Source organism: Delphinapterus leucas, chromosome 19, assembly GCF_059928025.1.
Source record: "Delphinapterus leucas isolate spDelLeu-1000000601 "Yukka" chromosome 19, BTC_Dleu_Yukka2, whole genome shotgun sequence".
Taxonomy (NCBI): Eukaryota; Metazoa; Chordata; class Mammalia; order Artiodactyla; family Monodontidae; genus Delphinapterus; species Delphinapterus leucas.
In genome coordinates this window covers 45,114,061-45,139,657 of record NC_143147.1, presented here as the reverse complement: position 1 = coordinate 45,139,657, position 25,597 = coordinate 45,114,061, and the positions used below count along the sequence as shown (strand labels likewise).

General features: G+C 51.2%; 4 protein-coding genes across 4 annotated transcripts; 1 reads left to right on the top strand and 3 right to left on the bottom strand.

Annotated features, from left to right (window-relative positions):
• Positions 1-533: 533 nt before the first annotated feature.
• LOC149746748 (C-C motif chemokine 1-like) lies at positions 534-3,185 on the top strand. The gene is given in 3 exon segments (XM_089901062.1): positions 534-670; positions 1,830-1,944; positions 3,083-3,185. Coding segments are annotated over 3 exon segments (294 nt in total). The 5' UTR covers positions 534-594.
• Positions 3,186-4,813: 1,628 nt separating this feature from the next.
• On the bottom strand, positions 4,814-9,681 carry LOC111171209 (C-C motif chemokine 13-like). Its single transcript, XM_089901822.1, has 4 exons — positions 9,587-9,681; positions 7,715-7,789; positions 7,049-7,192; positions 4,814-6,582 (listed from the first exon to the last, which is right to left on the bottom strand). The coding sequence occupies exons 1-4, from the start codon at positions 9,679-9,681 to the stop codon at positions 6,384-6,386; spliced, it is 513 nt and encodes a 170-aa protein (XP_089757948.1). The 3' UTR covers positions 4,814-6,383.
• Positions 9,682-11,861: 2,180 nt separating this feature from the next.
• On the bottom strand, positions 11,862-22,367 carry LOC111171049 (acetylcholine receptor subunit beta-like). The gene is given in 10 exon segments (XM_089901821.1): positions 11,862-11,899; positions 12,947-13,139; positions 13,633-13,856; positions 16,771-16,980; positions 17,466-17,613; positions 17,976-18,084; positions 18,189-18,298; positions 18,834-18,878; positions 19,490-19,759; positions 22,362-22,367. Coding segments are annotated over 10 exon segments (1,353 nt in total).
• Positions 21,832-24,801, bottom strand: LOC111171045 (transmembrane protein 102). The gene is given in 5 exon segments (XM_089901059.1): positions 21,832-22,757; positions 22,760-23,604; positions 23,606-23,975; positions 24,077-24,433; positions 24,629-24,801. Coding segments are annotated over 4 exon segments (1,515 nt in total). The 5' UTR covers positions 24,291-24,433; positions 24,629-24,801; the 3' UTR covers positions 21,832-22,671.
• Between the last annotated feature and the right edge of the window lie 796 nt (positions 24,802-25,597).

Below are 25,597 nucleotides of genomic sequence, written 5' to 3'. Positions count from 1 at the left end.
CTGGGCCAGGCCCTTGACAGAATGGATCTTATTGAATGCTCCTCGGTCACCTGTGAGATACGAGTTACTCTTTCCATCTTCCACAGGAGATGTGACTCGGGCGAGTTTATGTATCCGCTGATTTGCAGAACTGGGATTCAAACCCATGTGTGTCTCAGTGCTGGTGCAGAGCTCTTCTGCTCTACCATGTTCCTGGGACAGTAGCTCCATCCCTGGATGGAAAGACGTGACATCAGAGGAGCCACAGACAGGCCACTTCCTCTCATTCACCTTTTTCCACGTCCCATTCAGCTGGGACAGCTTCTACTCAGCCTCTCAAGATCCGTATCTGTTCCTGCGTTTAGGGAAGTTTCCCTACACCTCTCACACCACCCAGGGGAGGTAAGGAAAGGAGTTTTCCATGTGGTCACTGGACGTGAGTAACCATCTCTTCTTCCTGTGACTTCCCCACCTCTGCACTGGGGCTTGGAAAACCCCACCCAGGTCTTCTAATAAAAGCTCTGGGTACTGCAGGATGGGCCAGAGGACAGCTCTTCACTCCACCAGACTCCTTGAGGGACTCCTTCCAGGGAGGCCTGAGCTGGACGTCCCGAGATGAAGGTCATCACCGCTGCTCTGGTGTGCCTGCTGCTGGCCAGGGCGTGGCTACAGGATGTGGATGCCAAGAGCAGTGAGTTTGGCTGGAGTCACTTTGCTCCTCCTTGGGGAGGGTGGAGACGCAGGCAGGTGCTCTGGGGCTGGGGGCAGGCTCACCCCTTCATCTCCACTCCTCCAGAAAGAATTCTCCCTGAAGAGGAGGAAGGGAGGACTTGCTCGGGGGCAGGGGGACAGCAGGAGAGCCATAAGCCTGGGGCCAACACAGACCGCTGAGCAGCTGGCTTCAGCCAAAGGAGGCCAGCCTCGTCCAGATCCTGCGGACTGATGGAGGGCAGCTGTGAGGTCATTGAGGCCAAGCTGGAGGCCTGAGGTCCAGAGGAGGGACTGACTGGGGTCTCGCCTCCACTGTGTAACAGATAACAGGCAGAGTCTGAGGTCAGGATCTGGGGCTTTAACAGTTGGCTAACCTTGGGCAAGTTACTATACCTCCCAAACTCTGGTTTCGCTATCAGTAAGATGGGTTTGATCATGCCTACCCTCTAAGGCTGATGAGAGAATACTGACCTAACAGCAGACATATGGAAGGGGCTTTGCAAACGGTCAAACTAGGAGGAAGGAGCCAGGATTGAAATGCAAGTCTTTTGAAGGTGGGGTGTGTGTAGGGGGGGTTACAAACCGGCAGAATGGGAGTTGTGGGTCAGAGCTGAGAGGACCAGGGTGGAGGGTGAGGTTGGGATTGCGTGGAGCTGATCAGTTCCTGGAAGCTCTTGCCTGGTCATTTCATCAGTCTGAGCTCCTAAAACAGTCCCTAATCCTGCCCCAAATAGTGGACTGCTGTTGAATCAGACTCACAGGGTCTCAGGGCCCTTGAACCCAAATGTAAGGGCAGAACCATACGCTAGTGGTGGGATGTCAGAACTAGAATAGCCTTTAGAAATCAGTCTAAAGAGTCTTGCTTTTCAGCTGGGAAGTCTGGGGCCCAGGGGAGGGCTCATCGTGACCAAAGCCACACAGCTGTTTTGTGGGGAGCTGGGATCTGAACCCCAGTGTCCTGACTGCCTAAATACAGAACTGGGTGGCTGATGAGACACTAGTGCCCTTTGGATGTGATCCCAAAGCCTGAGCCTGTTCTGGAAGGGTTTTTTGTTTTTGCTTTTTTCCCCATCCTGGATGAGAGGAACTCAGTCCAGCTTGAGAAATGGATGCAAACCATTTTTGCGCTTCTCTTCTAGTGCATGTGTCATCCTCCAATTGTTGTTTCACACTGGTGGAGAGAAAGATGCCCCTGCAGAGAATCCAGTGTTACAAGAACACCAGCTCCACCTGCTCCTACAAAAACCATCTAATGTGAGTGGTTGTATCCTCTTCCATCCTTGACTCCCTTCTCCAGAGGACAGAAAGCGGCCGCCCTGGAATTAGAATAGCAGACGCTAGATGGCGATGTTCCACCGGATTAAGGTTTTTTAACCAAACTAGTGAGGAGGCCAAAACCTGGGCGCAGAGCTGAGAGTGGGCACTAGGACGAACACCTGTGTTCCTGCAGTGACATGGGTTTCTTGGAGCTGCAAGGTGCCAAGTGTTATATCTTAATATTTTATGCCCAGAGCTTAAAAGCTCCAGGTACTACTGGGTGATGGTAAGAGTGAGGGGCTCTCAGATAGTTCCTGCTTCTGGATTTGCCAACCTATAGTCTTGAGTGACTCTGGACAGGTAAGTCTTCTGAACTTCCTTATCTGGGTAGCCCCTCTGCACTCCTGATCTGTAAAGTGGTGTAAACACGATAGCTGCATCACAGGGTCGTTATGAAGCTCCAGGGAGGTCGCTTACACTTGCCACTCAGTGTCTATAAGGCACTTTCGTGTATATTATTATCTCATCTAACTCTTGGTGCACACATTTTCATTATCGTGAAAACTGAGGTTCAGGGAATTGGAGAGATTTGTCTAAGGTCTTGCAGATAATTAAAGGCAGAATTATCTACGGTTTTGGACAATAGCCAAGTTTGGGAGGTGGGTAGATCAGAAAAGAAACACACGCATGCACGCGCGCGCACACACACGCACACACACACACCCACACACACACCCACACACACACACACATCTAAGGCAATGACTAGGGGTCCCGGATGGGCACAGACGCATGAAAAGATGGAGCAGGTGGGCCCTCAGAGATGTTCTAGGAGGGGAATTTTCCATGTTAGCAGATCCTCAGAATGTCTGCAGCCTTCGCTCTACCCTGATACAATGAATCTGCAAAAGGGGTCCACGAAATGCAATTTTGAAAGCCCCCCATCACTTGCCCCTGAAGCTTGGGTGTTCCTCCCAGGGTACAAACTGTAGGTCTTACGCAATGACTTCATTTTATAGGCCCCGGGAGAAAAGCTTAGGGGCACCCAGGAGCAATGAGGGGGTGATGGGACTTGTGTGTGGCACCCAGGGCGTGGCTCAGGTGACTTAGCCCTTCCTTTGTTCTCTGCCTACAGATTGAAGCTGAACGGAGGCCGAGAGGCCTGTGTCTCACAGACAAAATCGTGGGTTCGGGCTTATTTAAAAAGGATAAACCCCTGCCAGTGAAAGGAAATATGAGCTGATTCCTTTCCATCCTGGACTCTGGACACCGTGTGGCTTTACCTGTCCCCTCAACGCCCAACCCTACACCAGTCCTTCTGTCCCAACTTTGCCGGGTCACGCCAGAGGGTCTGCTGGGTCCTGATAAGATATGTTGTCGCACTTTATATAGTTAAATTCTAGAATCTTCAACTTCTGCCTCCCTGTGCCTCTTGGACCCCACAGGGATTTCAGGGTGCAAAGCTTGATTGACATTGAGGGGCTGGGGTCAGGGGCTGGAGAAAAGGAAACATGTTGGACCAGGTGCCAGGAGAACCGACTTCTCATCATAGGAGCCAATAAATGACTTAGATCTCTCAGCTGACTGCCTTTGTCCTGGGGGATAAGCATTGTGATGTAGACTCTCTGTGGGGCTGGGTCCCCATTTGGATGCAGGATGCCCCCATCACCCCCGCCCACTTAGATCTCTCAGCTGACTGCCTTTGTCCTGGGGGATAAGCGTCGGGATGTAGACTCTCTGTGGGGCTGGGTCCCCATTTGGATGCAGGATGCCCCCATCACCCCCGCCCACTCTGCGCTGCCCAGAGGGCTCAGAGGTTGATGATACCCAGAAGCTGCCCTAGCTGGAAGGGATCTTGGGCATCGTGTGCCTGTAAGACGATGCTAGCCCCATTGCATAGACGAGGTGACTGAGGGCTGGAGAGGGACACCCACAGGCCTGAGGACACGCAGAAAGTCAGGATTAGATCTGGCGCTAGAGCCCAGGGTTCCCGCTGCTCGGCTGCTTACAAAACCAAACTCAACAAGTGTTGCTAGAAAGGAAAGTTGCCGTTAATCAGAATGCTGGCAATCTGGGGAGATGGTGGACTCAGTGTCCCCCCAAAGCCACCTCCGAAGATTCTCCTCGGCCATGAAAGTTTTTTTTTTTAATTAATTAATTTATTTTTGGCTGCGTTGGGTCTTCGTTGCTGCGTGCGGGCTTTCTCTAGTTGCGGTGAGCGGCGGCTGCTCTTCGTTGCGGTGCGCAGGCTTCTCACTGCGGTGGCTTCTCTTGTTGCGGAGCACGGGCTGCAGGGTGCACGGGCTTCAGTAGTTGTAGCATGCAGGCTCAGTAGTTGTGGCGCACAGGCTTTGTTGCTCCGCAGCACGTGGGATCTTCCCGGACCAGGGTTCGAACTCGTGTCCCCTGCAGTGGCAGGCGGATTCTTAACCACTGCACCACCAGGGAATTCCAGCCATGAACGTTTTTAAGGGGAAACAGGGAAGTAATCTCAGTTAATCACTGAAATAGGGGGTCAGAGTCGTCACCATCCCCCACTGTGTGCAGGCTTGTGGACTCCTTGTGATCTTTTTTTAGATGCTCTCTTGCTAGCTGTTTTTTCGAGAGATTACTGAAGGGGAAGCTGGGGAAGAGATCTGGCACTCCGTTAATTACTTACTCTTCATTTCTGCTTCTTTGATCTATGTAAAGAACCAACAAGTTAGGCAAAGTATTGTGTGATCAAAAGGTTTGAAAAGTGTGCTAGGGCCAGAGAGGAGTAGAGCATGGGGGTGCCTGGTTTAAGTTTAGCAACAAGACAAAAGGGACCTCCTGCAGAGAGCGCTTTCCTGCCCAAAGCTGCTTACAATGCCTCCCAGGGTAGAACTCTTCCCCGAGTCCCCAGATGCCACGTGACTGTGTGGTACAGCAGGATACCCGGACCCTGTCTCAACCGGAAGCAGCCTGCAGAGTTGGTTAGCAGGGCCTTCTCCTGGGAAGGGCCCTGGGGAGGGTCCAGGCATCGGTGGGTCCACGTCTGATGAAGATGCCGACACAAGTCATCCAGGGGAGGGAGGCAGTCTCGGGAAGAACAGGGGGCCCCTCAGGGGATAGAGAGGAAGAGGAGGTCCTGTCCCTTTAAGAGGGACAATCACAAGCTCCAAGTTGTGTAACATGAGACTCTAGGGAGACTAGCAAAGGAGGGCAGTGAATTCTGGGTCTCAGGGTTTGGTGGCTTTAGGGGAGACGGTCTCCTGTCCTGTGTCTCAGGGCTTTTCCCTCTTTCCCCGGCATTCAACACGCAGCGCATCTGGCTCATTCTTCTTAGGCCATCTCTTCCCTCCGCCCCCATGACTGCCCTGCTTCTCTGGCTACCCCTCACCTGGACCACTGCAGTAGGCTGCTCTCCGTGCCCCCCTGCCAACCCCATCCTGCCCTCGGCCCGATCCCAGGCTACTCTTCCTGGCACCCCACACCCTGCCCTCCCTATCGCTCCAAAGACTTCAGAGCTGACTCCAAACTCCCACCTTGATATTCCGATTCCTCTATAACTATGCCTCAACCTTCCTTTCCAAAAGTCTCTGGCTTTTCCATTCTGGATCCCTTACTCTGACTATTTGGGGATATTCCCTGCAGGCCCTCTCCCCTCTTTTCCATCCCGCATCTTCTCCGGGAGAGTCTTTGCTGTGACGGTGCTACACCATCTGTCCAAGTCTCATCTTTGCTGTCAAGTCTGATGCTAATCAGGACAGGGCCACCTGATTCCTCCCCCTCCCCCGCCCCCGCCAGCGGGTGTGTCAAGTGCACTTACTGGCTGTATTACTCCAGGGTGGAGGACGAGGGCAGGGAGACCCACTGGAAGCTAATGCTGGGGACTGGAGCCATCGTTCTAGAATATCCTGGGCTGATGAGCCAGGCCCTCCCTGACACTCAGATGGGCCCAGGTTAGCCACACAGCCAGGCCCTGGCTACATCCGCATTCCTCTAGCACCCTCTGCCATCCACCTGCACCTGAGAGCACCCCATACTTGTTGGGAGTTATCCCTGAAGAAAACACCATTACTGTATTAGAGATTTTAAACAAAATGTATTTTCTGCAAAAAGTCAGCCGTCCTACAATTGCATTCATGTTTCCATAATAACACATTTAGCAACACCTCACATTCACCAGGCGCTGTCCTCCCTAGATTGCAGTAGCCCTTCATCGCCATGGCTCTCATAGGCATGCTCATCACCCCTGGGGAGTTAGGCAGGAGAAAGACCCACTGCCCACAGCTTACAGGAGAAGGAACTGGGGCTCATGACAGGAACCAAGTGGCTCAAGGCCTTGCTTTAAAAAAAGAGATCACCAATATTCAAAATAACTCCCCAACCAGCCACAATTCAAATAATACTAAATATTACTTAAGACATAGTACATTTTGCATCAGGAAACAGAAAGCACCCTATTTGAAAATTCAGGTCAATTTAGTCCAGGATAGAGACAGGAAGCCTGGGGGAGAAGAATCATTTCTCAGCCTCTGGCTTGGTCTTAATGTGGCCGAAAGAGTCCGAGTCTTCAGGGTGTGAGGTTTCTGACCCAGGTGTTTCATGTAATTCCAGACCCATTTCTCCTTTGGGTCGGCACCGATGTCCTTGGCCAGTTTGGTTCTGAAGCTGTGGATGAAGGTGGGCTGGCAGGGTTAGGTGAAATGTTGGAGGTTTTATCCAAGGGATGACTCATTAGGGATGACCAGGCCCACCTGCTACAGGTGAGGGGCTGCCCTGGGACAGGAAGTCAGAGGGGTGTGGAAAGGAGAGGCCCTCTGGGGGTAGTTGCTGTTCTTGCCGCGCCCTGGGAGAAGCTGGCCTGGCATCCAGCAAAGCAACCACGCAAGTGTGAGCTGGTACCCATTCAGCAAGGAGGGTGTGGGATGTTACCGGCCCTCTCTGGGCCTGTCCCCAATGTAATAATAGGAGGCTTTGGATTACATAGTCTGGTTGGATCTTATCCCCTGAGTAGGACATCTCAAATTAGTCTATGTCTGTCTTGTGGGGCAGAACTTAGGATGGGGGGGATGGAAGAAAGGGAAGGGGTGAGATGAGGTGGGGGGCTGGAGGGGAGCAGGGTTTTTCTAGCTACAGGACAGCTGCCTGCGGACACTGGCTACTGGTGATTCCATAGCTCTTCAGCCTCTGCAAGGGGATCTTCTTATGGTTAAATGTGAAACAGCAGTTGAACAGGTCGCGGAGTGCATCTAGAAATAAAGTCACGGAGAAAAAGCATCTGAGATGTCAGGCTTTTCTCAGCTTGAACACAGCAGGGGAAGGAAAGCTAAGAGGTAGAAGTATGTCTTCTCCACGCAGGTCCAGTGCTCCTGCCGGCCGCCCCGAGAGGGGGTGGGACCAGGAACATGTGGCTCAAGATTTTGAGGTTGATTCTGCATGGTGAGGACACATCTTTGCTGACTGAGGGAGGCCAGTGCGACAGGTCCTGGATATGGCCCCCCAACCTGCAGGGTTTGGGGTGATCATCTGGGGTCAAAGAAAAGGCCCTGGATTTTCAGTAGAGTTTAGACTTTATTCTGGCTCTGTGGTGTCCTGGAGGGGGGAGGGGGCAGGTAGGATGCCTGCTGTCCCCAACCTGGGCTTCTGCTTTCTGTCTCCAAAATTAGATGTTAAAACTCCAAGGACCCCAGGTGCTCTGATAGTCTCTGAAGTGGGTCACTTTGTCTTAGGCCTTCCTAGAAGATGAGAAACAGAGGGAAGGAGAGAGAGGAAGGGAAGGGGGGAGAAAGATTGAATTTACTTGGCTGAGTGAGCACCTGGGTGCTGATGGCAGCTGCTTGTGAGCAGCAGACACAGAGGCGCTGTGGACACCTTCCTGTTGGAGGGGGAAGATGTGAGCTTCAGCCTAAGAGCTGTTGGTTTCTGGGTTTATCTCAGCCTCTTGGCAGCTCTGGCTGCCCCGCCTGCCTTTGTAGAGAGGCAGAGAGGATGGGGGCCCCTAGAGGGATCATTGCCTGGCCAGGGTACAGTCAAGTCAAGATGAATCTACTAAGATTCTGAATTCTTACTGTGTATCCTGAATCTACTAAGCTGGAGGCTGGGTTGCCAAAGAGTTTTCCAGGAAATGCAAGGCAAAATCTGTGGCCTGTAGCAGGGTAGGCACCGTTTCCCTCCAGCCGCCCAGACCACAGAGATGAAGACAGAACACAGATGTGCTGGCACTCACCCTAGTAAGTGATCCAAGGAGCTGCTTTCTCTAAAATGAAAAAGAAACCATAGAAAAGAACTCCTATGCTAAGGACTTTCCCCTATTACATATTTAGTCCTGACAAGGTAAGTGCTATTATTATCATGCCCATTTACAGATGGGGACACCGAGGGGCAGAGAGATTAAATAACTTGCCCAACGTCTCATGGGGAGTGAGGGGTGACACTGGGAGAAAAAGCCAGTCTGTTTACATATAATCACCAAGAGAGTTTCATGTAGCTGATGTCTTTTTCCAAGGCAAGTTTTAGGTGGAAGTCTCATACTGGAGACAAATTAAAGCCAGCTTCTGGTGACCAGGCTCCTCCCATCACATCTAGGTGCTCCCTTCTGCTACTCAGGCCCAGAGGGATACGGTTTGAAAACCACTGATTTGTCTAAGCCCCTTGTTTTCAGGAAGGATCATTGATAGGACGGGGTGGGGACCAGAGCAATGAAGTGGGCTCTTTGTTCCTGAACCTGGCTCCCTCCTGCAAGGGGTCTGAGCTAGGAGCTTGCGGGGTGGGGGGAGTGCCAATGAGCATGGTGGCAAGGAGGGAACAGCTTGGACTATGATAGAATACCTGGCAAGGCCCTTGGCCTGAGTGTTCCTATCCCCGTGCTCATTCTTGGCTCCCAGACTCTGCTTACTTTTTACACCTGCTTGGAATATTCTCCTGTCCACTTTCCATCCTTGAAAGTTTTTCTACTCTAGCAAAAGAAGCCCAGTGATAGTAAAAGAAATGAAATAAAGAGCTATGTTTTGTGAAATAGAAAAGAATGTATAGACAAATGGCTAAAGAGTCTGAAATTTGGTTCTTTGACAAGCCTACAAAGAAGCTGAAACTCTCCTGAACTGACGATGAAAAAAGGCACCAGTAGGGAACATCACTACAGAGCCTGCAGACACCAAGAAGAAAATAAGAACCTTATGCCAGCAACTTTAATTTAGAAGAAGTGGACGGATTTCTTAAAATCTAATTTACCAGATTGCAAGAAAAAAAATTTTTTTAAATCCTCAAACTATTTAAAAAATTGAGTCAGTAATGGAAAACCTTCCCACAACATATCCTCCAGTCTCCAGAAGTTTTAACAGCTCTTCCTCCAAGCATTCCAAGAACAAATAATTCTGATGTTACACAATCACTTCCAGGGAATATCAAAAGTGTTCACTCTTTGACTCATTTCATAAGTCTTTGACATAAAAACTTCTCAGGAACCACAAAAGAAAAGATTTCAAGCTTGTCCCTGCAGACACACATGCCATTCTTTTGTGGATCACATCAATGAGATTGCTTTGGGTTGGGTTTGGACATGGGGGAACCCTGCAGGGTGTTGGAAAGAGGGAGTAGTTAGGGTGAAGTACTGATTTCTCTGTTGCCTCCTTATACCTCTGCCTGGATGCAGCCCTCAACCAACTGTTTTCACTTCCTTTCCAGGTGGCCCTCTCTATGACTCTCTCCGTCCAGTTTTGGGGAACCACACTCTGTCCTTGCTCCTTCAGGTCCAAGGCTGGTCACCATGCTGTCACTAGCCTCAGAGTACCAAAGCAGCCCTATGGTTTCTCCACACCCAGCCCACATCTTGGTAAACAGCATTTTTATTAAACCCTCCTCAAATCATTCCAATTTCAGTGTTATCTATTTCTTCCTCACTGACATAGGTTTAGGTACCAGAAGTGGCTTCTGGTAATAGACCTTCTAAATGGGATTCTGGAATTGGGTTGCTCATATATTTTAGGAGCATAATAATGCAGCTGCTGGCATCATGATTACTTAAATTGTCACCAATAGTAGGATGGCAGACTGTGTTGTATCAAGCCCTCCAGGTGATTCTTAATGGGCACTAAAATTTGAGAACCGCGGGATTCCAGCATATCCCGTGGCCATCTCTGATCTGTAGTGAATAGCCACCAGAGAGCTCTTAAGGACGCTGGCCTCCTCTCACGGCCCCATCAAAGCATGCCTTGGTAAAGGAAGTGTCCTCTGGCCTTGCCCGGGAGTGCAGTTAGGGATGGCTAGGCAGCTTGCACATAATAGATCCTTTTCAATAGACCCACTTCCCTGAGACCTTAGACACCTTCCTAATGTCCCAGGGGAGTTCTGGCATTTCAACTTCATCAACTGCAGGCCTGTTTTAAAGCCTAGATTCCAATCAGCCAATCTAGCTAAATATTCATCATCCCCAAGTACTTGTGCTAGTGCATTGAATCCTGAATTCTGGATAAGCACATTCATGCCAATGAATTTAACCAACTGAGTCTTGTATGTTATTATCCTCTTACAATCCACTCCTACACATGCACCCCAAACTCTTCTCCAAATTGAGTGAGTGGGGGGACATTCAAACACTTCCAGCTGAAGGGACTCCTGTCTGTCCTTCCCTCTGCTTCAGGACCTATTATCTTGTAAGAAAATATGTTTAGGAGCCTGGGGTCTGGAGTCAACCAGACATGGATTTAAGTACTGTATTTGTCATTTACTGGTTATATGATTTGGAGCAAATTGCTTACCTCTCTGAGCCTCTAAGAGGAACTGATTTCTAATTATTACCTCATTGTGATGTTCTGAGAACCTAATAAGATAATGAGTGCATGCAAAGTGCTCAGTCCTGTGCCAGTAATTTCAATTTTGAAAAATTTTTATGTTCATTGAAGTATAGTTAATTTACAATGTTGTGTTAGTTTCTGGTATATATCAAAGTGATTCAGTTTTATATATATATATATGTTATTTTTCATATTCTTTCCCGTTACGGTTTATTACAGGATATTGAATATAATTCCTTGTGCTGTATAGTAGGACCTTGTTTATTTATTTTACATATAGTAGTTTGTATCTGCTAATACCAAACTCCTAATTTATCCTTCCCCCACCCCCTTTCCCCTTTGGTAACAATGTTTGTTTTCTATGTCTGAGTCTGTTTCTGTTCTGTAAATAAGTTCATTTGTATCATATTTTAGATTCTACGTATAAGTGATATCATATGGTATTTGCCTTTCTCTTTCTGACTTACTTCACTCTGTATGACAGACTCTAGGTCCATCCACCTCACTACAAATAACTCAATTTTGCTTCTTTTAATGGCTGAGTAACATTCCATTGTATATATGTGCCACATCTTCTTTATCCATTCATCTGATGATGGACACTTAGGTTGCTTCCATCTCCTGGCTATTGTAAATAGAGCTGCAACGAACATTTTGGTACATGACTCTTTTTGAATTATGGTTTTCTCAGGGTATATGCCCAGTAGTGGGATTGCTGGGTCATATGGTAGTTCTATTTGTAGTTTTTTAAGGAACCTCCATGCTGTTCTCCATAGTGGCTGTACCAATTCACATTCCCATAGGTAAATCTTAACTCCTAGATTCATTCTCCTCATCTACAAAATAGGGAGTTTTGACAAGTTCAGGGATGACAAATAGTTTTCAATAATTTATTAACTTAATAGATTGATGGCAGATAACCAGAAATGTTTCTTGGGGAAAAAAAAAAAGCCAAACCAAAAACTCCAGTGAGGCCTTACCTTGGGTTATCGAATGCAATGCTGTGATTGATTAGTGATGTCTGCCATGGGTACAGCAATAGAAAGTGGTACTACCTATATAACATAGTTGCTATTCCTGGATTAAATAATATTTAAACTTTAATTTAATTCATTAATGATTGTTTGCAAAGTATCTAGTCACAGACAAGAGAAGCTAGCAGGCCTGGCAGAGAAACTTCTTAGCTGTCAGCCCTAGGAAAGGCAGAATAGCATAGTGGTTAAAATTCTGAATTTGGATACTATGAACACTAGTTCATATCTGTATCAGAGAAAGCACAAGTTATATAACTTCTTTGTACTTCAAATTCCTTACCTATTCTTTATTTATGTGGAAATGGGGTTTATTGTGAATCTTAAATTATCTGATACCCAAAACTTGCTTTGCAGTGTGAGTAGCATATGGCAAGTGATCAATAAGCTAGCTGTCATCAATAGTCAAATAAGAAGGGTATCGTGTCTAGTACATGCTAGGAAGGGACCCAGAGTGTGGTTCTTGGTCTCTTGTACAAGTTCTCTCTGAAATTACTTCCAAACAAAGATATGTGGTAGGGATAGACCTCTGGGAATATCTGTGCTATAGGTGAGGAAAGAAAAAGAGTCTCCCAGAAGCAGAGAAGTGCAGTCCTGGGATCCTGCCATGAACCAGAAGAGTGGGCCCCAGAGGAGATGGGGGTCAGACTCCAAGCCTGACACACCAAGGGGCACCAAGGTCTTAATTCTACAGGGAGCTCAGAGATCTCAAGTGGTAAGTCACTTTGATTATGAAATTTCCCTCTCTTGTTTTGTTTTTAAACTGAATTTGAGAAATCCCATCATAAAAGTTAAAACGAAACTTTAGGTCATGCAAGTTCAGCAGCTGTTTTTTTCCAGCAGCTTGGCTGTGCTGTTTAAGGAAGTGTTCATTCTGCCCTTTCTCTTTCTTTTCTCCTCGGTGTCTTCCCAATGAGCATCTTCGTAACACAGTTTTGACAAGTCACCTATGGCTCAGTGGCTATGAAGGGGCACCTGAGGTCAGAAACAACCTCTGTGAATAGAGGGTCAGAAATGGGTACCCTGCGATTGAAATAGATCTGGATTCTTACACGGTTCTTTTTTTCTTTTTTTTGCGGTTGTGGCCTCTTACTGTTGTGGCCTCTCCTGTTCCGGAGCACAGGCTCCGGACACGCAGGCTCAGCGACCATGGCTCATGGGCCCAGCTGCTCCGCGGCATGTGGGATCTTCCCGGACCGGGGCATGAACCCATGTCCCCTGAATCGTCAGGCGGACTATCAACATCATTTGGTGGCTAGCGGATGAAATATTCATCTGTTCCCCGACCCCATCCACTTCCTGGAGAATCTCTGAGAGGTATAGGAGGTGGCTCCGGTATCTGGTCTCTCTCAGGTTTGGGTCTCTTCAGACCCAGATACGGAGGGAGTTTGTGGATAAAGATCTGCAGAGTAGAAGAAGAGGCGTATTGGAGGGGGCTCTTATGCTCTCAGACCAGAAGGGAAGCCGGCAACCACCCCCACGGCACGTGCCCATTCCTGCGCATGCGTGCATGCGTCCCACAGATGAAATGCAACTACACAGCCCAAGGGTTCTTAAGTGGGTTAGGAGGCATCCTGACTGGAAAAAAAAGTTCTGAGGGCTTCCACCCTGATAGTACCTCACCCTTAGAATGCTTCCTTGGGACCCACGATGGGCAGTATTGATGAAGAGAGTCTGGGATCTACGCAACGTCAATGATGGGAGGATAAAATTAATTGGGCAACGTTTCAACACTCAAAGACCTTGGCACTTTGACACTCTACCAGGAGTTGTAGTTCTCCCTCAGGTCTGTGAAAGGGAAGGTTGAAGTTGGTGGGAGGGAGGAGCGATACCTGGACAAAAAGCCAAATACTAGGATTGAGAGTTAACACAGGTTGGAGAGGAGATCTTCTTACCTGACGGACCCAAAGGGGCATTTGGTGGGTGTGGGGTGAGCGATGGTGTAGGTTGAGGTCTACGACGCTAAGGATGACTGAGAAGGTGACGAGGACCATGGTAAACATGAGGTATTTGATAATCATGGGGACAGACAGGGAGGTCTCAGGCACTTTGTCTGCCAGCAGCAGCAGGAACACAGTAAGGGTCAGCAGGGCAAAGATCGAGAGCCCCATCTTCTCTCCTTGGAGGACAGAGGGGAAGGCGGAAGGATTAGGCTTTGCCAGAAAGCAATCTCCCTGGCATAATCAGTGACCGTGTTTCCAGCCCACTCAAGGACAGGCTTTTGGAAGGGCCAACTGCATGCAAATAACTCCTACATTTATACCTCCAACCTGGACTGATTCCCCTAAATTCCACACTTGTATCCACCTGCCTACTTAACCTCTCCATTTGGGTGTCCACTAGACATCTCGAACTTCACATGTCCAAAACTTAATTCCCTCACCACCGACTCCCGCCATAGTCTTCCTCAGTTCACAAATGACAACTCGATCTTTCCTGTGGCTCAGGCAAAATCCCTTTGAATCATTCTCAGCTCTCCTCTCTCTCATCCCATATCCAATCCATACCAAACCCTGTTGGCTCTACCTTCAAAATATATCCTGAAACTGATGACTTATCACATCTACCACTACCATCCTGGCACAAGCCACCATTACCTCAGATCTGAGTTATTATAAAGGCCTCCTCTTTGCTTCATCCTTTGCCCCCCTGCTGACTGTTCTCAACAGAGCAGCCAGATTGACCCCGTTAAAATGTAAATCAGATCATAATACTCCAGTGGCTTCCCATCGCCTTTAGCATAAAAGTCCATACTGAAATCTACAAGGCCTTCCCATTAGCTCTCTGACTACATCTCATACTGTTTTCTCTCTTGCTTACTTCATTCAGTTATTACTTCACTGGTTATTTCTTGAATATGCAAGGCACACGCCCACCTCAGAGCTTTTTGCACTCACTGTTAACTCCTCCTGCTAATTTCTTCCCCCAGATATCTACCAGGGTCATCCTCTCACTTCCTTCAAGTCTTTGTTCAACTATTGATCAAACATTCCCTTTTTAGTGAGGCATTCACTGACCATCCTATTTTTAAATTGCAACCCCTGTGATAAACCATAGCGGAAAAGAATATGAAAAAATATATATATCTATAAATGAGTCACTTTGCTGTACAGCAGAAATGAAACACAACATTGTAAATCAACTATATTTCAATAAAATTGTTTAAATAAATAAATAAATTGCAACCCCTACCCCCATTCTCATCCTCCCCAAACCCTTTTCCCATTTTTCCGTCTTAGGAATTGACCTCTCCTAATATACTATCTAGGAATTCCCTGGTGGCACAGTGGTTAGGAATCCGCCTGCCAATGCAGGGGACGCGGGTTCGAGCCCTGGTCAGGGAAGATCCCACATACCGCGGAGCAACTAAGCCCGTGCGCCACAACTACTGAGCCTGTGCTCTAGAGCCCGCCAGCCACAACTACTGAGCCCACGTGCCACAACTACTGAAGCCCACATGCCTAGATTCTGTGTTCCACAACAAGAGGAGCCACCGCAGTGAGAAGCTCGTGCACTGCAACGAAAGTAGCCCCTGTTCACCACAACTAGAGAAAGCTCCTGCGCAGCAATGAAGACCCAACGCAGCCTAAATTAATTAATTAATTAATTAAAAAAATAATAATATACTATCCAATGGGTTTATTTATTATGTTTGCTGACTGTCTCCCCACTAGAATATAAACTTCATGAGAGCAGGGATTTTTGTCTGTTTTATTCACTGATGTATTCCCAGTGCCTTGCACATTACAGATGTTCAACAAATATTGTTAAATGAGTGAGTGGACCAACCCCTGTAGCAGGAACTATATAGCAAATCGAAGGATCTAAAAATGAAACCAAGTATATAAGAATATGCCAGGTGACTGGTTATTACTGTGGCATACAACAGGCACTGAAAACTTCATGGAAGGTATTGAAATAAGTAACTATTACGGTCTGTTCTACTTTAGTCCTGTAATATTGGGTTCCAAGATTTGCCTTGCTCTAGGAAGAAGGAGAAGTTACATGTGGAAGTGTGTTCTAGAGATGCATCACTCTCCTTCCCTAGACTGAGAGAGGGCTTGAGTACAGAGAGAAGGAAAGCGTGTGTTTTTTGTTTTTTGTTTTGTTTTGTTTTGTTTTTCAGGCCACAGCAGTGAAAGCCCAGAATCCTAACCACTAGGCTACCAGGGAACGCCCAGGAAAGCATGTTTTGAATGTGAGAGCTTAGGATATCAGTCTCTGGATCAGACTAGTACTAAGCAGGGTTGGAACAGCAGCACTGCCTCTCTCTGTGTAACGTCAGGTGAATGACTGAAACTCACTTAGCCTCTGTGAAATGGGCAGACAATTCAGTACTTCCCTCACAGAGTTGTGAAGATTAGAACTGAGTTAATATATGTAACACATTATTTGTATTATCTTATAGCAAGTGCTCCAAATTAGAAAAGACTATACCTACACTTACACAAAGCTTACAGAGTACCAGGCATAGTTCTATTAACTCAGTTAATCCTCAAAATAGTCCTATGTGGGAGGGACAACGACTGTCCAATCTCCACATCAGGACACTAAGAGATTAAGGAATTTGCCCAAGGTTACTCTGTTAGCATATTGTGCTGTCTCCCAGAGAAATGTTGGCTATCATTTCCAAGGAACATAGGAGGTTAAGGGACTAGTAGGCGGCGTTTGACAAGTGGGGGAGGGAGGATGCCAGGAATGGGGAAAGGGAAAGGAAGCGTTAGCTGAGCCTGGGAGTTTGTTGGTCAGAGGAGTGGCAGTTCCAAGGATGAGATCCTAGGATTCTGAAGGGAAGAGTTCAGAAGTTACTGGGTGCAGAGAAGTGAGCAGCAGAGGGGAGGTAGAGCTTCAGGTTGGAGGGGAAATCTGGATGCAGAGGCAAAGGCTCTTCCTGAAAGGAAAACCTGGGTGAGATTGCTGAGGCACAGTTCATGAAGGCTTGAGTTGGCAGGAAAACCTTCCCTGTTTTATGGGTGAAGAGCAAGAACCTGAGCTATTGGTAAGAAGGAGTGCTGGACCCCTTCCCCTCTTACCTGCATCTGGTGGCAGGTAGAAGACGAAGATGGCCAGAAGAGTGATGAGGATGCATGGGGCAATGACGTTGACCAGGTAAAAGAGAGGCTTCCGGCGAATGATGAGGTAGAAGGTGACTTCTTCACGCCGTCTTTCCCCCCCTCCCCTACGATCCACTGGAGGCTGGATTAGCCGAGAAGGCTTGTGAATAATCTTCCATTGACCATTCTCTTGGGGGGAGTGGGGGGAGAAGAGAAGGTGACACAGATGTGGAACCTGTCTTTGTTGGTGCCAGATACGGCTTACTTTTCTTTTTTTCTTTCTTTCTTTCTTTTTTTTTTTTTTTTTTTTGCCTCACAGCGCCACCGCGCTGCTTGTGGGATCTTAGTTCCCCAACGAGGGATTGAACCCGGGCCCTCAGCAGTGAAAGTGTGGAGTCCTAACCACTGGACCGCCAGGGGATTCCCAGATATGGCTTTCTCTGCCACATCCTAGAGCAGGGGGGACTGATGTAATAAGGGGCTAGCTATGGTCCCTGGGCTGGACAGCCCATCTCTAATAAATTTGAGCAAGTCTCAATTTCCATAACCACAAAATATAGACAGTTATACCTATCTTGCTGAACCCACAGGGACTCACTGAGGGCGTATATTTATCAGCCTGTCAGAAACTGGAAATCGTAAAGCCCATGGACATGGGAGCCAAGCCCACTCACCAATAAAGGTGCCTTCATGAATGTGCACTTCCTGCCGCTCCTGCCCATCGGGACCCAAGCCGGTCTGCAGACTGACTTCTGAGCTGTCATAGCTATAGGAACTGAACACCATGGTGCAGTTCTGCCAGTCAGAGGGGAAGTAGGTGACCTGGATGGAGTGGAGAGTCACTAGAGCTGCCAGAGAGCTGGTCAGGGCTGGGGGAGTTGGGGAGGTCACAGGGCAGACAGGGGTCAGAGGATATGGGGCACTAGGGAGATAGGGACCACCAGGGGGAGATCACAGAGAAGTGGAGTCACAGAGGAATAAGAAGGTTATGCGGGGAGGTCATGGACAATGGAGGGGGGCGGTCACTGAGGAAGACTGGAAGTCAATGAAAGTGGACAGAGAAGATGAAACTCAACGGAAAATCAGAAGGGTAAGTGAGACGTGAGGGTCATGGGGATTATGGAGGAGGGATATGAGTGAGGGTTTCTAGGAGCGCCTTGAGCTTCCCAGGTGGGGCCGGACACCTGGATGCTGCAGCTGCTGCGATAGATGCCCGGCGGCTGCCAACGCACGGAGCCGTCGGAGGACACCGTGACGCTGATGTCCAGAGCAACATCAAAATTTCCGTCGTTGCTGCCGGGAAAGAATCTTCTCATCTGGGATCAGGCCCCTCCCTCCGGAGGCCGCGCCCCTCCAGAGGCCCTTCCCCACCTCCCAGACTCTGGGAACATCCTTACTTGTTTAGGACCACCACGTCTGGTAGCTACACATATTCGGCAGTGATGCGGAGTGAGTCGATGCCCTCTTGCTCCTCAGGGTCCCAGCTCAGCCTGTAGTCAGTCCACTCCTAGGGAAGCAGAGGCTGAGGGGCCGTCTGGGGCTGGAGGCTGGAAGGAGTCTTGGGATGTGCTGAGGAAGCCCGGGCAGGGAATGCAAGGGAGGAGAGCCACGCAGGCATGGTCTGTGGTTCTGGAGGCCGGGGCTCTGTTTAAGACTCCACCTGCACTCTTTGGGACCCTATCAACTAATTTCCCCTTCTCTCTCATCGGGCCCCAATTTCTTCTTTCTGTAAAAACGAGGGGGTTGCACGCTAGCCTCTAAAACAGTGGCTTTCAAACTGCAGTTAACGACCCTTTTCATAGGTCCGGAATCAAATGAGTGGCCCCAAACCAGTGTTTTAAAAAATTTAGAATGAAAAATGCATGGAATGCAGCTCCCATAGCAAACATAGGTATTGTTTCCTGAAGCTTCTGTTTCAGTTATAAATGTGTTTTCTGAGGTCGTGATGCAAAAAAAAAAAAATCTTACTGCGCGGAACATTCGAGGAAATTGTAAAGGCAGCGGGACGCCCGCCCTTTCCCACCCTGCGCGGGTCTCCGTACCAGGTCTAAGTAGACCTTTGTGCTCATCTCCTCATCCTTCTCGTTCTAGAAGGGAAGAGTTTAAAGGGTAGATATGATGTCAGTGTAGAGAAATGAGGGGCTCGGTGGGTAAACTCTCCCTGGAAACTCCCCTCTTTTACTGCGTCGCACCCTCTTGGGTTCAAGCTCCACCTCCTATAAACTGCATTGGCTTAAGCTCCGCCTCTATCTCGTAAACTTCCTGCTGGCCGTACAGCCAGCCAGTTCATTTACCAGTCCCGGCCCCGGCCGGAGTGAATCTCTGCCCACTGTTGTTTATTGACCCTGTCCGGCACCAAGGTCCGCCCCAGCCTGTGACCCCGCCTCAAGGTCCGCTCTCCGGCCTGTCCATCGAGGTCCGCTCTCCGGCCTGTCCATCGGCCCCAGCTCCACTTTGAGATCCGCCAACAGGCCAGTTCATCATCCTGCCCGGCTCAATCCTGGCCCGTCCAGCACCCACGCCCACAGCTTGTCCATTGGTCCGATTTCGACCCAATCTCTACTAACGGCCCGTCAGTCACCCAGCCTGGCCTCGCCCCGGACCCCGCCCCCGGTGGTCCCTGGGTTCCGCCCTGCCTAAAGCCACGCCCCCCAGCCAGCTAGTGGGCCAGACCTCAACTCCCCGCGTGCGCCCTCACCAGGCTGATTAATTGCGCTAGGCTGAGACCAATGCTGACCCCGACGCGGTCTCCCACCTCCCGCGCCGGCCTCACCGAGCTATCATAGCCCGAGCAAAGTTTCTCGCGGAGTCGGCCCTCCGCCTCTAAGGCGCGGGCGCCTGGAGGAGGAGAGAACTGAGTGAAGCCGTGGTGCCCGGCCACGACCTCTGGCCCTGTCACTGCCCCTTTGAGGCCCAGACTTACCCGGGGCGAACGGCGCCCCCAACGCCCCCAGCAGCAGCAGCGCCCCTGGGGTCATAGCCCGCCCGCGTCAGTGAGACCGCTTGGGTGAGCCGCCAGGACAGCCAGCGCAGGGGAAGTGACGAGGCGCCCATGAATGTGCACCTGTTATTGGGGGGCAGCCGCCAGCCTACCCGCCCCGCCCCTGGGACTTGATCCCTCCCCGAGCGACTGCCAAAGCCTGCTACCCACAGATGGCAGACAACACTTCAATTGTATAAATCGTCTTTAATTGAGAAAGCATGGAGTGGACACTGGTCCCCTGGGAGCAGAGCCTTTTTGGGTACCTAACACACAGCTGAGGTAAAGCAAGTTCTATTCAGTTAGAAGCTGGAGGGGTGTATGAGGTCTAGAGACCAAGAGGCCCTCACCCTCCTTGGCCTGACCTGTAGGGGAGAAGGATGGGACTTATTGCTGAATAGGTGTCTCCTCATTTGAGGGGGTTCAAAGCTATGTCCCATTTGTCTTTTTTATTCTAGACCCATTACCCTAAAGACCTCAGCTTTAAAGGGGACCTGGAAGGAATTCCTGCTGAGGTAGCTAAGTGTTCATGTCCCCCCAACCCAGGCACAGGTCCAGTCATGCCATGGTTCTGGCCACTTTCCCATCCTAGCTGCCCTTCTATGAGCCAGGGATTCCTTCCAAAACTCCTCTGCCCTTCCTCAGCCTCTGTTCCCTGGCAGGGCCCCAGCTGAGTTGCAGGAGCTAGAAACTGCATGTAAAAAATAAGGTGAGCATTCTATAGGAAGAATGAGAGTTTTGGAAAATTGTCTAGGGAAAACAAGAAGTTCTGGATGATCCATCCAGAACTTAGTTCTTTGTGGATCATAGCTGGGTCCTTTCCAGAGCTCCTGCTTAACAGGTATCACGAGAGAAGGTGGGAGCGTGGGTCTAGAACTCTTACTCTAAACCAATAACATGCCTATATAGGCTCTAGTTCCATCCTAGAGGGAAGGGCTGAGAGTCGGGGTCTATGTCCTAGAGCTGAGATTCAGAAGGAAGTATGGCTCCATATGTGTCTAGAACACCACGCTCTAGAATTGGGTGTCTCTGGGGTAAGAAAGTTAAACCTGTGGTGATCTGAGACTGGCCCAATTCAGGCCAAGACCAACAGCTGGACAGGGCCAAAATCCAGCCTTTCTCTAGTTGGAAAACAGGGGTCCATCTGGGTGAAGGACAGAAGCCTGATGGATCCAGAACAGAGCCTGGCAGCATGCCTGTGTTCCAGCACAGACCCTGGGTGCAGAAATGGCCCTGGCTGCGGTGCCTGGTGTTCCAGAACCTGTCTGGAACAAGGCAAAAGGTGGAGTAGTGAAAGAAGGAAACTAATCCTGAGCTGCAGTGGACCTATAAGTCTATGGCTTGGTGGCCATGAAAAGGGCAAAGGGCTCCAGGACCTGGCTGAGCCCGGGGTGGGGAAGATTTATGCCCCAGTTTTGTCAGTTTTGGAACCCCCCGCGCCATCTCGGGAAAAGGCTTTGGAGGGTGTGAGTGTGGAAGGAAAGAGGTGATCAGCCAGGACCATTGTCAGACATCCCCCTCTCTGACCCCTTTCCCGGGCCCAAGGATCTAAGGGTCTCAGCAGCCCCGGAAGCCATGGCCGGCCCCTAGGCTCCCTCAGGGTAGAGCACCTGGTGGGACGTGGCTGCTCAGGGCATGAGTGTGGCAGCAGGGGTGAGAGCAGGGCCAGAAGCAGGGCTGGGAGATAGGCTGTGGTGGTGGCGAGTGCAGGGAGCCTCCAGTCCGGGGACTACATGGCAGAGGCCAGGGGGACTGGAAGGGGAGGTCTCAGGGACACTGTGGAGAGAAGGCCCCTCAACCTGTCCTGTCTTGTCGATCCGGGGACGGCTGGCGCTGGCTCCGGTTCCAGGCTCCTCCCTCCCTGTACCCCACAAGCGGAGCTTCCCCCCACGCCCGGCTAGGCGTCCCGGACCCCAGGAAGGAGTGAGGGTGTCTCCGCAGAGCGCCCTCGTCTGGCGAAGTGAGCACTGGGCCTGGCGGCTGGATCAAGCGGGGCGGCGGCGGCGGCGGCGGCGGCGGCGGCGGCGGCGGCGGCGGCGGCGGCGGCGGCGGCGGCGGCGGCGGCGGCGGCGGCTGTGGGAAGCGGCGGCGGCGGCGGCGACAGCGGCTTCCCCCTCCTCCGAGAGCCGGTCCGGGGGCGGGGCAGGGGGCGTAGACGCCGGGAAAGAGGGGGAGGTGAAGCTGGGCGGGCGGAACCCCGGGGCTCCTTGGAGGCAGGGAGTGGCGACGGTCTTAGAGACAGGCGGAGCCGAGGCAAGGCCGCATGTCTCGCACGTCTCGGGGTTCAGAGGAGGAGGGACAAGGAGGCGACTCCACTGAATGGAACTCTGGATGGGGGGAGAGGTTGGGCTTAGATAGATGGAATGGCGGATGCCCCGAGAATGGAGAAAGGGACCCTACTGCCCGGGATGGAGGACAGAACTGGATGAGGAAGGTGGGGGGAATAACTGAAGAGATAGCGGTGGTGGTGAGGTCTAGCCTGGGGTGAAATCCGGCCTCCTTAATGTCTCTGCTTTTGTGTGAGACAAATTGGTCAGTCCCTGGTCTCCATACCTTTCTCCTTTACACGTTTTTTCAGCAAATATATTACCCCCATCCCTACTGACTCCTAGGAGAAAAGACCATAAGAACTGGCGGGAGATGGATGCCAGAGGCTGCACCGGAGTGGGAGGGGTGCTGACCACAGATTTGGAAAGTGGAGAGGCCAGAATGGAACGACCTGTGCCAGGGATGGGGCGGGAGGAGGGTGGGAGGAAGCGGAGGAACCGGCGAGGAGGCCTTGTAGAACGGGCTCTTCGGGCCCAAAGCGCTCAGCCTGTCTCCCAGGTGAGGGGAGAGCAGTCCCTTTCACATCCCGCTGGCCAACAGAAGCACATTCCAGGTTAGTAGGAACAGCGTCTTTAATGGGCCCCGCCTCCCACGCCCGCTAAGACGCCCCCCTTGCGTGCAGCCTTGGCCTCTTCCACAGCGGCGCGCAGGGCGCGGGCAGGGCCAACGCCCCGAGCAGCGAAGCGGCGCCGTCCCCCGCACGGAGCTTTTGGCCACTCAGAAAATAGTGGGGCAGCGTCCCGGCCTCGAGCACCCGGCCCAGCTCATCCAGCAGCCCGAGGCAGCAGGCGCCCGCATTCTCGGCTCGCGCCAGATAGGGCGCGGGCAGCCGCTCACACGCCCAGTAGAGCAACGTCCGCAGGAGGTAGGGCGTCGCGACCCTAGTCCCGGCCACCAGAGGGCGCAGCAGCGCCTGGGCCGCCGCGTGCCCTTGCAGCAGGGGAACGGATATGCGCGTCTTGAGCGCCAGCTCTTGGCAGGCGAAGCAGAGCTGCCAGCCGGAGGCGTCCGGCCGCTCTGTGCCGCCGCCGCCGCCGGGCACCAGGTAGAAGGAAGACGACTCCGAGGCCAGCGGGCCGGCCCACGAGTGGCTCCGAGGCCCCTGGGGCCAGCCGGCCACGGACACCACGGGGATCAAGTCGAAAAGCAGGAGGCGGCGCGGGGGCCCGGGCGTAGCCAGGAGGATGGTGGTGACCCCCGCGTGGCGGGCTGCGTGGACCAAGCGCGGGGCACCCGGAACCGGAAACGGGGACTCAGTGACCGCAGCCAGCGAAGCAGAGAACCAGGCAGCCACCTGGGCGGGGCACAATGTGGGCCATGCCTCCGGAGCCTCCAACGGCTGTGGCACTGGGCTAACGTCGGTTGCTTTGGTGACGTCACCATTCGTTTTTTTCAGTGGTGAGGGAAAGCCAACATCGGTTACGTCTTGTTGAGGCAACTCTGGCACTGAAACATTACTAGGTGAGTTTTCCAAAGACTCGTGTGCCTCAGGCTCAGTGACGTGTAAGCTGGTCCACAGAGATTTGCGGATCCTTGGGAGTTTCTTTGCTTTGGGCTGGGTGGATCGAATCACGTCCTCCTGGGACTGGGGGTCCTAGGCAATCCTGCCATGCCTCCCGGACCGAGGTTCCGCGTACCTGCTCTGGGAGGAAGAGCCATGTGTAACAGGATCCCACGTCCGGTTGCAGCTCCTGCCCAGTGCCATCTAGCGAAAGCACGGGCACCAGGAGTGTGAAGCCGGCGTCGTAGTGAGGTCCCCGAGCGTAGGGACCTAGAGGCGCAGGCCCCAGATCCAGGGAGCCCTCGCGAATCCCGCAACGAAGTTGCAGGAGCTCTGCCTGAGGAGGAAAGCGAGGGTCCCGGCGGTGAACGAGACCTAAGGAAAGAGAAGGGACCGTAAAGTCGTGATCCAGAGCCGGGGCGGGGTGAGGCGGAGCTGAGATGTGCAAGTTCCCGAAGGCTGGGAGGGTTACTTACCAAGCAAAGAGAAAACAAAGTCCTTGGCCTGGAGGAGATCTGGTCCTGGATTGGGACCTTCACTCCAGCTCGCCTGCACACCCAGCTCCTGGATCAGCTGGGTTAGTTCTTGCAGCTGCGCCGCAGAGCAGAAGTCGATGTCCGTGAGCGGCCGGGCTGGGGCTGGGGGCGGTGGGCCCCACCAGGGAGCACTCCCCCAGACCGCGGAAGCCATATGGCTCTGTCGTTTGGGGGCTAGGAAATACACAGACGGGAGGAAGCCCAGACGGGCCGTACCTTTTGCTGCGGAAAACTGGCCCCCGTTCTTTGCTCTTCCAGAGGCCAAGAGGGTTCCCAAGACACAGTCCGCCAATGGGTCTGCAGACGAAGGGCCCTAAATTTAGTCTTGAAAGAGAACAAATAAATACCTCCTCCGTCCTTGCCCTTTTCTCATATGCTGGTCCCCGCCCGCATGGAACGGTTCACCTGACTCAGCCGGTAGAAAGTAGCTGTTTGGCCCCTCCTAAGGAATGCAATAGCCTCCTTCGCTGCCCCTTGTCTACGTCCACTTACCTCTTTTTCAGAAGAGGCTAGTGGTTTGCGGCTTCCCTCTTAGGGTTAGCTACAAAGGCTGGGAAGAGAATGGATAGGAAGATTCAACAGGTAACTTCTTCCTGCTGCCTGTAAGGCCACGCCCTTAAATTATAACCACGCCCCTTTCTGGAGACTGTCGGGGTGGTTCCGGACCAGCCCGGCCTCCAGTCAGAGTTCAGTCACTCCTTTCGCTCTGCAGAGATCTCGCGGCTATCCTGGGAGTTGTAGTTTGTCTTCAAAGCTACCAGGGCGTTGGGGCCACGCCCCCACATCCTTTCCTGTTCCGTTGAAGTAGTGCCTGATGGAAGCTGTAGCTTCTATGGAGGTAAGCTATTCTGTGTCTTTATGATAAACTATTCTGTGTCTTTACAAGGCCAGGTGAACTGCACAAACACTCCTTGGGGTCAGAACAGAGGCCTAATAGGATGAATCTGAATAGCAAACCATAATGAGGGACATACTCTAGGGCATGCGGAGAAATAAGGGACTCTATATCTCACTTGGGAGTAGAGGAGCCCTGGTCATTTAAATCTAGAATGGTTCTTGCATGCAATTATAACTTCACTTTAGAGATGAGACTGCAAGCCTAGAAAGGTTGCACATGACTTGTCCAAGGTCAGAGCTGAGCCAGAGAGGTGTTGGAAATGGGCTCTCCAGCTGGGACGTATCTCCTTGGAATCAGTGGTGGTAACGTTAGACAAGAACACACCGATAGTGTGCATGTAGTGACCCAGGGATGGACATCTGACTCAGGGAAGGGACATATTAGTGTTGCCCACCTCAGACACACAAGTGGTGGCAGGGAAAACGCTTTGGAATCTCGCAGCTTATGTGTGTATACAGAAGAGTTATCAGGACTGAAAATCAAGTCCAGAGGAAACTCCAGCTGGGCTAGGGCAGGGCAATGCAAAATTATCAGGGGAAGGAAATGGCTTTCAGCGACCAGTG

Excerpts from the sequence above, each read along its gene's own strand:
- LOC111171209 (XM_089901822.1), bottom strand. The coding sequence starts at position 9,681 with ATGGTGACCAGCCTTGGACCTGAAGGAGCAAGGACAGAGTGTGGTTCC. Across the intron at positions 7,790-9,586 it reads GAGGGCCACCTGGAAAGGAA|GAAGGTGTCCACAGCGCCTC; the intron begins GTGAAAACAGTT and ends CCCCTCCAACAG. Across the intron at positions 6,583-7,048 it reads TGTCCGCAGGCAGCTGTCCT|CTTCAGAACCAAACTGGCCA; the intron begins GTAGCTAGAAAA and ends CTTCATCCACAG.